At 39.8% G+C, this 13,753-nt stretch overlaps 1 protein-coding gene across 1 annotated transcript in view; it reads right to left on the bottom strand.

Annotated features, from left to right (window-relative positions):
* ptprub (protein tyrosine phosphatase receptor type Ub) overlaps positions 1–13,753 on the bottom strand; it is a 159,258-nt gene that overhangs the window by 133,538 nt on the left and 11,967 nt on the right. The window contains exon 2 of the mRNA XM_037677245.1: positions 7,493–7,787. Coding sequence (XP_037533173.1) covers positions 7,493–7,787 — 295 coding nt within the window. The remainder of the gene's footprint in view (positions 1–7,492; positions 7,788–13,753) is intronic.

Genomic DNA, 13,753 nt, shown 5'->3' with positions numbered 1-13,753 from the left:
CAAATCCATCGCAAATATAAAGAGAAAATACACAACTAATTATTTGTAAAGAAATTAAAGAATAGGAAAACAGACATGGGGATCTAAATCTTGTTTTAGTGATAAAATCTCCAAGCTGAAAGTAATCATGTATTTATTTTCCAAATCAGCAGGTAGGCGAATAAATAAGATTGGGGTCAGTGTTTTGAGGTGCGTTTCGGCATATTTAATCCTCTTAGTTTTGATGATTATCAGAGCTTTTTGCAGGTTCTTTTTTAATTTTATTCCACAGTGACATTTACCAGACCCAAACAACGACTGTGTGCGTGTCGTAAACAAGGTATTTCATCACATCTAAAATCACGATGAGCATCCTTGAGTGTAATCTCCCATCTGGATCTGAGCAGAGCATAAAGGCTACCCTGACATTTTGTAACCATTTGCTGCCGGCAAAGAGCTAGATGCTCCAATATGTCCCGACTCCAACAAGGAGGGGGGGTTTAGTGTATTTAAAGAATATCTAAGATGATATTTATCCTATTGAGATTTATTTCACCTCTGTGATAAGAAGGGCTTCCTCTCCACCTGTCCTTTAAGTGTGCTTTGTTTCTTTAACAACAGGTTGCTGATGACTTCAAATCCAAAGTGATTATTTTAAACTTGCAGTGGGATTGGGAATTTGAGATTTAATACATTCATATCAACATGCACAATGCGACTGATTCAGTTCACAGATGTGATTTGAGAAATAAATATAAATGTGAGTTTTTTCCTTTTTTTTTATTTTAGATATTTTTGTGCCAATAAAATCTGATCCATTTAAGTGGTAGATAAAGTCTGCAAGCAGATTTATATTATACAGATATCTGCTCAAAACAAAAGTGTTTGTTAAAAATGTGCAGGAATGTTGGTGTATGAGGAAAGGATCTCTTTGACTTTTCTTATGGTGCCATTTTTAACGTGCCATGTTAAAAATATTCCTCTTTATTGACGCTTGCCATTGAGGAGGAGAACAGCAGATACACTGCTGATCTGTCTGAAAGACTGTATATGATTCTTATGTAAATTATCATCACAGCTAGTTTTATTGCTATGACTGGTTTTAACAGGGAGTCAGAAATAAGGTTTTGTTTTGTTATTAAAGTATTTGCATCTAAAGGTGAATTTATCTTTGTTTGTAATATAGAAAATATGTTTGCTACTCACTGCAGTAACTAAAAATTTAATTACTGAATAATTGACATTTGATCACAACTTTTATTTGTTGTGTTGTTATACTTTGAATATTATTCATCAAAGTTCATGCTCAATAATCCAGGTAAAAAAAAATCCAACAAAGTTCAGTCAGGTCGTCTGGATGTTTTTTTTTCTTTCGTTGAAACGTTTCATCCTTCATCCAAAAGACTTCAATGGTCCAAGTAGCCGCAAAAAAATGGTCCCACAAGCGGCACACTCACATAGTGGGTCAACCAGTGATAAGATGGGTTCCAGGGCCTGCCCTCTCCACCGTCAACCCCTCTGAGGCAGCCAAATCTAAAGTGGTTCAAAACATCAAAGTTCATGCTCGATAATCCAGGTAGAAAATCCAACAAAGCTCCGTCAGGTCATATAGATGTTTTTTTTTTTTAACGTTTCGTCCTTCATCCAAAGGACTTCATCAGTCCAAGGAGCCACAACAAACTCAGTCACAAGCAGCACACTCCCATAGTGGACCAACCAGTTTTTTTATTCATCCAGTATGAACAGTCTTGTGTTGAACTAAACTCGCAGATCTATGTTGTGTCACAATCATGTGGTGAATAATAACATCTGTTCTTTTTTGTTTTGTTTTGCTGCTTAGCGTACCGCCACGAACCTGAACTGCACAACCTTAGATTAAATAGATGTAAACAAAACCAGCTTCAACTTTCTGAAGGTATTGTTCTGAAGCAAAGTAGGCTCAAACACAGTCATTGTCTTTTATTCATGTTTAGCCTTCGTTTCACTTGCCAGTTAACACAAAGGGTTTGGGCAACTCTAAAGGAGACATCCAGCCCTTCACATCCATATTCTCTTTTATCTGTTTTGTCTGTGTAAAGGGGAGCAGTGGCACGCTGCAAGACAAGACTCACTGCCATTCCACTGCTATGAGGTTTTTTTTGACTGCATGAGGGATTAGCAATGTAAGCCGTGGTATATGTGACTTTGCGGGGGCCGTTTGTTTGGCTCCCTTTGTACTCGGAAGCAGTATGAGGTCAGCTGAGCTAATGCAACATGTAAGAGCTGAAGCAGAAAGGAAACATGTATAGCTTTAAGTCCTTGCGATATACAATATGATACTTTTGGTCTAATGGTGCCAATGCCTGGTGATCAAATCCCCAATATTAGCCAGTTTAATCCAATCAATTTGAGTGTGACGTTCTCCCCAACTGGAGATAAAAGCTAGGCCATTAGCAGTTTAAGCTGTTCTATTAAAAGGCTGGACAGTCAATACTAATTTTACGGTTAGGACATTCTTCTTCTCTTGTCCTGTTTGTTCCTCCTCCTCTTCTTCATAAACACATTATAAACCTTGGAGATGCAGCCTCTCGTTGGCAGCTGAAGCTTAATTCTGAGTCACCCATGTGCATTCAGTGTTTACTGGTATGCTTACAGGACTGCAAAACAAGAAAGTACACAAATCGAGAGAAAAGCGAAAGAAAAGCACGAATAACAAACCATTTACAAGCACAGAGCCAAATAAATTTTTACTTGAGAGCCAAAGAGAGGGCAGGGTAAACACAATGTTACTGTTTTTATGACGCACCACTTCTGATGCTGAGAAAGAGTGCAATGGCAGTTGCTGAGTCTCTGGGTCTTTTCTTAAACTCTCAGATGTCATAGCTGAGAACTGCTGTTAAAGGTGACAGGCAGCCATCTGCAGTTCTTGTTGAACTCTCAGAAAAATATAAAAATCTGCCAAGTTTTACATCTCCAGCAGGAGTATTGTAAAAGCAACATATTTGAAATTGGTGGTGGGTGGGGGGGGGGGGGGGGGGGGAGACAAAGAGAACCTGATTATTTTAAAATGTAATGATGGGAGGTTTTACTGGCCGGTGAGCTTACAGTCATGATTACAAGGAGCAAACCTCAAAGCAAGAAGTGTCATGCAGTGCTGTGATTGGATTCTACTACCAGTGTTGCCAGATCTCGCAATAGAAACAAGCAACCAGCTCTATGAAAACAAGCCCAAAAAGAGCCCAAGTGGCAACCCACCACATTGTGTAAAACGGAGGCCATTTTTAAACAGTATAAACATACATTTATCATGGCATTACACATAAATAACAGCAAAATTATGCTAAACACTTTGAATAACATACTTTTAACAACAAAGTCCATACTTACATACATACTTTTAAGTTCTGATTTTAAAAAATGCATTTTGCATATGTAACAAATATGTAAATCATATTTTTTTCTACCTATTTTTAAAAACAAAACATCCTGACATCTGCGTGTGAGTAGAGCCCCCTAGTGGTCGGCCACAGTATGAGTGTTTGTTTGGGAGTGCGCCTGTCGCCTCGCCAACTTGGGAGGAGCGATAAACAGGAAACAGGGGCGTAGAAGGGACAAAATACCTACTACAACTCGTCTTTTGCTTTATTGTGTGGAGCAGGGCAATAATCAACTGGTTTCACTCGGAAAGAAAGTCAAGCCCAAATAAGCAACTTCACGTTCAAAACAAGCCCAAAAAAAAAAAGGCAACCCGTGACTCACAAGATTTGCAAACAACTTTAGAAGAAAACAAGCCTAAAGTCACTTATAATAAGCGGACTTGGCAACACTGGTTGGAACTACATCGTCTGTGTTTTTACTGGGGCTGGGACTCAAAAACCACACCTTCTCAATTCCCCACTTTCTGGCACACTGGTAACAATGGTGCAGCTCATTAAGAGGTGGAAATGCACCTAAAGTTGGTCCGCCAGCCGCACCGTGCTCTAGTTGCTTACAGTGGAGAACAAAAGGAACACTCTGGCTCTGCTTTGTTTGTTGGGCGGGACATTAAAAAATAAAGCAATGGTAGCATGAAGAAGAACATAGTCAGGTGTAAATGACGCCTAAAGATAACATAAGGTAAAACTTTATTGTCTACCCCAATAAAGGAATTTATTCCTACAGTATATCGAACCTAAGCTGTCATTTAAATATAAAACGTGTTCACTAACACCAGCACTGAAGCTAATGACGCAGTCGCCCTGCAACTGGGTAGAAGAGTCTCTGCTGTCTACAGGTGAATGATCCATCCAGCCCACAGAGACCAAATGATGGTTGGAGAGCCAAAATAAGTAAATCCTTGTCTGACTAAATGAACTGAACCTCTGATTAAATGAATTCCAGTGGACCATACCTTCATAATAACATATTTTAACTAATGTACTGATGTTATGTCATTGTTATCATAGTTGTAATCATCATTACTATAAATATATTTCCAAGGTTTTTATTTGTCCCCTTGGGAAAAATGTTGCTTTGATAAAAAAGGGCACTGCAGAACAGAACCACTCAAGACAAGGCAAATGGAACTGTAACAATATAACTATGATAATAATTAAATTATAATAATTACAAATCAAAGCGCAAATATGTTTTTTTTTTTTTTTTAAGTCTGCAAAATTAGCCGTGCATAAATGACTGAATGCTGAGATTTAATAAGCCCATATATAATTTGAACAACTAGAGGGACAAACAGATGTTTGCACATGTTCTGTTTACACAGAGGAACCCTGTTCCTCCTCTGGTCATTTGCTGACCCGCCTACTGGATTGATTGACAGGTTGCGTTGTGGATACAACTCGTGGAAAATAATCAAATAAAATCAACGAGAACTGTAAAAAAAAAAAAAAAAGAGCCTCGTACCACTTTATTCTCGTAATATTGACTTTATTCTCATAATACTACGACTTTATTCACGTAATTTTATGGCTTTTTTTTTTTTTTTTTTCTTAGCGCAGTCCTAAAGCTCTGTTGTAAAGACAAGATAAGATAGAACTTTAGTGCTAATAGTGAAAATTTACTGTATTGCTGCTGCCAGAAAATGACAGAAATTATTGCTTTTAAAGTTTGGGCTTATTTTGCATAGGCTGTAAACTTGCAGTTATGTCCTGTCACCATATTGATGCAAGATAAATAAAACAAAATACACAATTTACCAAGATTTTATAAACACACTGCAGAGGGAATTAGTGTTTCAGACACTGATATTTTGACACAAAACGGTGAATAGTTTCAGATTTCTATGACGTGTTAACAGCTCTACAAAAAGTATTTTTCTCTCCAAAGTAGTCACAGCTCAACTTTACTGCATGCTGGAAAATAGATTATTTCATAAAACACGTGCGGTAAAGAGTTTGAAAACTAGTTTATATTGCAATTTTCTTTCTTCCAGCTGTTTTAACTTATTTATGTCGTTAGTATTAATAGCTCAAACTACTGCCACCTTCAACATCTACAACTGTCAAAAGCAGCTTAGACTCTGCTACTTTAGTGTTAATAATACATTCAAGTCATATATAATAATACTGTCAGTCAGAGAGCAAACCAGTACAGTTACAACGCGTTGCTGCTAATATTTATGTAATTCTGTTTCAGTGGGATTTGTCCAACAGAAGTTTAAATCAAGCTGTATTAGTTTCTTATACTCTAAGGGTTTCCTTTAAGTAGAGAACAAAATCACTTTTTCAATGCTTGAGGGCGTCTGAAATGCCTACCAACTAAAACACTGACAAAACAACCATTTCACGTAGCACGAGACTGCTTAGACCTGAAAATGTCTTTTTCAGTGAGCTGTGTGATCTGTAGGGTTACGTTACCTCAGAGTACAAGTTGAGAGTACAGTTATGCAGCCTCTCCATCACCATCTGTACCTACAACATCACATCTCACTGCTTTAGCTGTATTTATTTATTTTATTCTTTCTTTAAACCCTGTTTTCTGGAGAACGACTTTGAAAGCAGGTTTGTTGGTTCCTTGTTGGTTCCCAACAAAGAAATTCATTTGGAAAGATCATCTGGACGGTTTATGTATTTATTTATTTTTGTTGAGATGTTTCGTCCTTAATCCAAAGGACTTCATCAGTCCAAGGAGCCACAACAAACTCAGTTCCACAAGCAGCACACTCCTATCAACAAATCAACAAATTTGACGGTGATACGATGGTTTCTGGGGACCGCCCTCTCCCCCATCGACTCCCCTGAGGCAGCCATAGCCAAAGTGGTTCAAAACATCAATATTCATGCTCAACAATACAGGTAGAAAATCCAACAAAATTCAGTCAGATCATCTGGATGGTTTATTTTTATTTGTTGAGATCACCAGCAGACTGTTTGGTCCACTATGTGAGTGTGCTGCTTGTGGGACTGAGTTTGATTGTGGCTCCTAGGACTGATGAAGTCCTTTGGATGAAGGTTGAAACATCTCAACAAAAATAAAATAAATCATCCAGATGACCTGACTAAACTTTGTTGGATGTTTTACCTGGTTTATTGAGCATGAACTTTGATCATTTGGAAAGAGTTAAAACATCACAGATTTAAACAGCTGTTCTCTAAGTTAACCTCTACTTATCCAGACCTAAAATAAACTAACAACTAATTTCATACTTTTTAACATGTTTACAGACTCTGCAGGAACCTGGTAATAATACATCCGAGCAGTGACACCCATTCAAAGTGATTTTTTTTCTCTCTGCATACCTTATAGGGGAAAAGTGCTACACTGTTTATTCCTGTTAACTTAAGGCTGTTTACCTTTTTTTGTAGATTGGATCACGTTGGCTGAAAGCTATCCACGCCAATCTACCCTCAGGTTTGTACTGTGAGGACTATTATTTACACAGTGAAGGTCACAACTCACAGGGCTGAGGGGAATTTAATTAAGTCAGGGGGATTGGCAGCTCTTGATAAAATGCACACTACTCAACCTAATTGCTTTTTGACAGCTCAGCAGAGTTTGCAGAAAGAAGATATTGGATTAATAAATGGATAACGCTCGGGCTCACCTATCCAAGGCATCGGCACATGACGCACCCACAGCGCACGCCACTCAAGAGTCGGGGACAAGTATGTGATGACATGCCACGCAAATGGGGCTGAAAACATGGTGTAAAATAACTCAGAGGGTGAAATCTTAGCCAGGCATTCCCATGTCACATCTGGTTTGGTACCTCAAGCATTAACAATGGCTACATTCACAGGGGAGTCAGTACTAATTAAATTGCAAATGTAAGTAATTAACACTCGATTCACCTTGAGGCTAAAGTGAGGAATGATCAACAGAGCGTCACTATGTTACATATTTTGGGCTCTACAAGATGTTGGTCAACGGGTCTGCAGATCTTTGTTGTTGGAAAATAATCTTCTGATGTGCAGTGAGGATCTGATGTTATTAAAATTTAAGACAAACAGAAAACTCGAAGCCCAGCTGTGACACCAATCAGTCACTTCGTACAGAAAAGTATTTTTAAAATGAAATAGAGAACAGTAATGTTTTTAACCTGGTATTCGTTGGGCCAGAAGGTGCTGACAGCCAGCTCGACCTGGTGCCACTGTTTGCCGTGAGACCCCGAAGTGTTCCACGCAGGGTTTCCGAGCGGACCACCGTTGACTCGCACGTACGCTCGCAGGGCCCCGGGACTGTGGCCGTCGCGGCTGTACAGGAAGTAGCTGAACTGGACGCAGTGCGTGTCGTTTTCACTCAGCGTCTGCAGCTGCAGCTGAGCACGATGGCCCGCGGCATGCTGGGAGGAGTTCACCAACATATAGGAGCCTAAAAGCAGCAAGAAAACAGGACTCGGTTATAGTTTATCGAGTTTGCCTAAAAAACATTCACTTATTAGTACCTTATCTGAAAACCAACAACAAGTTCTGAAACTCAAAGGGAGTTGTTTTAAAGCCAGTCCTTGAAGATTCACACTGGGCTATTTTCACCCATTAAAACAGAAAAGCGTTCCTCTCACATTACAGTTATTTGCATAAAATGTGGTTATTAGCAAACACGTTTCCTGTTCAACCTGGAATTTTGACCCATATTTTCCTATTTAAATACAAATGTTCAGTAATTTCATAGAAATAAATCTACAATGATTTGACTCTTTTACAGGCCTTGTTTTAGATTTGTGCAAACACCAGGCAAAAGCAACTTCACAAGACAACAATAGGTAATAGGGATGTGCAATATGGCATAAAATTCACATCACAATATATATTGTGAAGGGTGGCGATAACGATATATATCACAATAAGTTTTTGGTATATAACTTGCAATAGGAATGAAAAAAAAAGCATAGGGTGTCATTTTTCCATTATTTATTTTGAAAACGGCTATACCACAAAATATTCTCAGTTAAGAAATTTCCACCACTAGGTCCAGTTTTTAAAGAATAAACAAATCAAGTATTAGGCTTCTTTCTTGTAGTGCAAAACAGTGCAAAAGATATCAAATGTAGTTTTAGTCATGGGTTTAAACAAAAAAAAAAGTTAACTCTTAACAGTTTCCAGTATTCTCATTTAAGAAATGAACAGCAATGAAAACACGTCACCCTCCAACCCTCGAGTGGCCGTCTCTTTCCACTTTAAGGAGAGCTGACACAAAATGGCGACCAGTTTCTTATGTGGCTTTGACCAGGGGGTCTCGCAGTAAAATCATACAACACAGTGTTCTTTTCACAGATCAGAGAGCAGGTTTAACCCTTTTTTAAAGTACAAATGCACTCTCTAAAGCTGACCAACAAACTTTCGAAGAAAAAACTTCTGACGGAACACAGCGTTTTGTGAATGCATCCGAATACAAGTACGGCAAGCCGGCCGTAGTTAGCTTGTAGCTTCGCTACTTAGCTCTCAAAGAAAGGACTTCAACATCACTTACACACAGTTTTCAACTCAAACAGTGATGATTAAATCTGACAACTGATTTTACATCAGACACAACATTACTGCGGTTAGCCGGTAGAATACAGATCTCTATCATACGCTAAATGTCTATCGTTTCTATTGTGTACCGTATTGCGCATTCCTAATGGGTAACACTAAGGCCTCGATTTCCTTACTTTGGGGAAATCGTCTGATACTTAGATTGAAAAACTGATTTTGTCGATTTTTTTGTTTTAACAACAATTGTCTGAATGTCATTTATATTTCAGAGCACTACTTCATGTCCAGTTAAAACAAGTTTGTATTGTTTCTAGGATATTGCTCAAGGGTATGTTTTTCAATAAATAAGATTGGAAAATTGAAGGTGCATCGTGACCTTATAACACCTGACAATGTCGCTTATAAAATCGGTATTGGCCAAAATCAGAATCAACAGGTCAGACTTTTTATAAATCGGTGATCAGACAGAAAACGGCAATCGGTGCAGCCCTAGGTAACATGAAGTAGTCTCACATTTGGCTAAGGAGTTGGATCTAAAATTGTGAGGGAAGTGACCATTTTTTTTACCTGCCCTATCACCTAGGAAACATTTATCCATCAAATCGTAGGAGTTATACAAATGTGAACAACTAAAAAGACAATATAGTATTGAGTGTACTGTGAAACTCAAGATTTGGGTTAGAACATCTGATTTGTGAGACAAAATTCCATTTCTATACATTTTAAGTACGGTTGTATGGAAAGTTTGTTTGAGCAAATTATTTTCAAGAAAATTATTTTATTTGTAAATTTATAATTGTATTTATTTTTTTAGAAAAATGACACAGGGAAATGTCTAGAAACATAAATTATGTTCCAAACTTTATGTTCTCCTTTCCACAACTGTTCCGACCTGGAACATCCTACAATCACATTTCATTATTTCAAGACTCTTGAAGACCAGAACCCAGAATAACCCTGTAATGCAAAACTAAAGGGCAGTGTGAAGATTTACAAGTGTTTGCATGATCTACTGTGTGTTTTTTTAAACTGTAGTTGTTTTATATTGGGGGGGGGGGGGGGGGGGGTATCTGTGTTAATGTTGTGTCAATTTGTGGTGAACTGAAAGTGTTCCAATGTGGGATTTCTGTTCTGCAGACTCCTGCGAACCAAAGCAACGTGTCACAAAGAAGCAAATCTGTTTTTAACAACTAGAACGAATCAGTAAGACGAAAGATGAAACTATCATCTGACAACTCACTGCTGCGTGAGGGCGGGTGACAGAGAGGAAAAAGAAATGTGGTCTTGTCGAATGTGGGGACACAATCGCTTCTGATGGGCTCTCATGAAAACTGGACAGACGAGGTCGACGTGTGAGAGATGGAGAAACAAACTAAATGACTGAGCAGGGGGGAAACTCTGATTGCCAGTTTACCTCTGCAAGGTGACAAGGTGGAAGGAGACGAGATTCACAACCCCTCTCCTCCTCTCCAAACCTCCTCTAATCAGGATAACATAACCCCATTGGCCTTTACCAAGCATCTGTCCTGCCTCGAGTCTGTGCCCGCTAACGTGATTAGCACAACAATGTTCGGAGACCTTCCTGTGTACTCACATAATCAAGTCTGTTGTCTTTGTACACCAAGGTCTTTCTGTTCTGTTTTTTTTTTCAGTCAGAAATGAGCTCTAGAGAACAGACAGTAGCAGCCTCGGCGCCAGGTGTCCTGAAGACATTTCTTTTCCACTCAGATGTAATAGCATGCGAATGGTGACTCGTCAGAAACACTTTCTACATCCCACACAGTCTGCACGTCTAATTTGGGAAGCTTTCCAGACCAAAAAATAAATAAATAAAAGTGCTCGCATTGAACTTCTAAATTCGTTCACAGCCTCCGAGAAACGCGCTTTAACAGACGTGCGATGAGATATGAGCACAGAACTTTTCAGCTTTTGTCTTTTATCTCCACTGAGTGCCAAATCAGACACTTGATGGTCCCATCGGCCTCATCACCAGACACTGAAAGAACACTTAATGATCTCTTTAAGTGCAAATAAGACATAAAAAGGTCTAAACTCGCAGCTTGATGCACCGAGACAAAAACAGAAAAAAAATACTATCACAGAAAAGTGGATTTGTCGCAACGCTCCATTTCTGTTCACATCACTGTCAAAAGTTCCTGGTTTGTCCAACAATGTTCAGTCAGGTCATCTGGACGGTTTTGGATGAAGGATGAAACATCTCACCAAAAAAACAAACCATCCAGATGACCTGACTGAACATTGTTGGATTTTTACCTGGATTATTGAGCATGAACTTTGGTGTTTTGAACCACTTTGGCATGACTGTCTCAGAGGAGTGGACGAGGGAGAGGGCGGGCCCCAGAGGAGAGGATGGGCCTCCGAGGCCATATTAGCACCAGTAAACTGTTTCTTTGCACTATCGAGTATGCTGCTGGTGGGAATCAGTGTTGTTTGGTGGCTTCTCGGATTGAGGAAGTCATTTGGATGAAGGACGAAACGTCTCAGCAAAAAAGAAATCGTCCAGATAACGTGACTGAACATTGTTAGATTTTATACCTTGAAACTTTGGCGTTCCTGGTTTGTGTTTTGGTGTTATTGTTTTACTTTGCTTGATTATTTTGAACGCTTAAAATCCAAAAGGAATGACAAGAAACCAGGCTTTTGGATTCAGAATGACAAGACACAAGAGTAAAAAATTAAAACAGTTGTATTTATAATTGCAGCTGCAGCCAGGGAGAGGATCCAGAAGTGGTAGGGTCGTGATCCAGAAGGCAAAGCAGGGGTCAAGCATGGAGAGTCAGAGTTCTTTAAACAGATGCAAGGGCTAATCCAAAATCCAGAGCCAAAGGGCCAGAAAAAGTTGTCGTACCAGAAGGGCAGAGCAAAACCAGACGAGCGGCAGGCAGAGAGATGAATCCAAGAGGCAGGCGTGAGGTCAATAATCCAGAGAGCAAGGCATGAGGTCTAGGCATGAAACTGTGAAAGTTTGAAAATTAGGGACCATGGAAGGTGTAATAATCTCGCCCTGGTGGAGAGGGAGAATGGATCTAAAGGTGCATTAACACCAGCCCTGTTTAGTCCGCTTTAATCGAATTCTAGCTCGTTTTCCTAGAAAGTCCGGTTCGTTTGGGGAGATGTGAATGCGCCATTGAACTCTGTCACGGAACAAAAAGGCGAACTCTGGCCCGGGCTAAAACCTAGGTCTCGGTCCGGTAGAAGAAAACTCCAGCGCGGTTCGAGTACAGTGTGAATGCAAACAGACCGGGCCCCGCTCCACAAGCAAGAAGTGGAGTACAGCACAGGGCAAACAACGCATTTCTCTGACCTTATATGAAGCCGTCAGCTGCCTTGTGTGAAAAACAATATTCTCCATGGTCTTCTGTCTCATCTTCTGCTCATGCTGAGTCCATTTTTGAAAAATTACAAAATATAACTCCTAAAACTGCTAAAACTTGATGCCACTCCGTTTTTGGTTTTATTTCCAGAAGAAGAAGAAGTGTCTTCAGAGGTTTTTGTGTCGTTTCTTTCAGTAGTTCTTGGTGCAGCGCCCCCACAGGCGAGCGGGGGAATAGGTTGGTTCAGCAGGTTGGCTCGACTGCACAGTGCAGTGTGAATGCAAACGCACCAGCTCAAATGTAAACAAAAGCTCATGAATATTGGTCCCCAACCAAACCGAGTCTACCGGACTATCAGGTGTGAATGCACCCTTATAAAGGGTGCAGAGCAGGTAAACTAGATGAGCTGAAGCAGGTGAGTGGAATCAGGCCTGATTGCTGTGATAAACAAGGGAGGCGTGGCATGGCTTGGAAGGAATAGGCTTGAGCTGAAGATGGGTGCTAGGCATTACAAAGCAGGGGAAGAAGAACTATGGCATGAGGGCTGAAACAATAGCAGGAGGGAGAGAGTGTGAGACAGGGGCCAATGGGGGTTCGGGGGGGATGCTGACCATTACAAGGTGTCATAAAAAGTGCTCGGGTGCAACGTTTATTCCCACTGATGAACCGGCTTAATATAGACATCAAGAAAACCTTTGTGTTGACTCTACCAAGAACATCCACTGAGGCCAGTTGCTAGCTGTCCTTTTATTATGAAGAGCATTAAAGTCATATGTTTAAATAAGGCATGAATGGGATGAAGTGCTCATTAATCAAACATTAAGACAAACCAAGTGGAGCTCTTGGTTGTATTATGTGCAGTAATCTTGACATTTTGTAAAATAATACATGATATCTCATTTAATATGGACATTATGTACAGTATATTTACTCATGTTAGCTGACAACTTTTTCATTTCAAGCCTCTACATAAAAATGGACAAAAAATGAGAAAAGAAAAGAAATTGCAATGGCTCTAAGATCAGAAATATGTCAAATCAATTGGATTGATTTGGATGTCTGTGGACTTCACATCTCCTAATCTGTGGGTTTTATGTCAGCTGTGACAGAGTTCAATGTAATGTAATTAGCACAGGGCTAATTAGCTTGTCAGTACAGAGATATATTACAGAAACTAAATCTAAACCGCTGTAGGCATATTTGTTATATGATTGATAACAAGCACAAAGCACGTTTGGACTTGTGGGAAATGATCTGAAGAAGAGGGACAACAACAACACGTTTCTGTGATGCTGGTCTCAATGTGGAAATGAGTGATTAACAGACAAAATGTACCAAACGGCTGTCACTACTGTTCATGTACGAGGCGGCCGGCCGGCTGGATGGATGGATGGATGGATGGATGGATGGATGGATGGATGGATGGATGGGGATGGATGGGTGGGTGGAAGGAATGAAGGAAGGAAGGAAGGAACAAATTCCTTCCTTCCTTCCTTCCTTCCTTCCTTCCTTCCTTCCTTCCTTCCTTCCTTCCTTCCTTCCTTCCTTCCT

Source organism: Nematolebias whitei, chromosome 5, assembly GCF_014905685.2.
Source record: "Nematolebias whitei isolate Nwh7 chromosome 5, NemWhi1, whole genome shotgun sequence".
In the NCBI taxonomy this organism is placed as follows: domain Eukaryota; kingdom Metazoa; phylum Chordata; class Actinopteri; order Cyprinodontiformes; family Rivulidae; genus Nematolebias; species Nematolebias whitei.
This window is presented reverse-complemented; position numbering and strand designations above follow the sequence as displayed.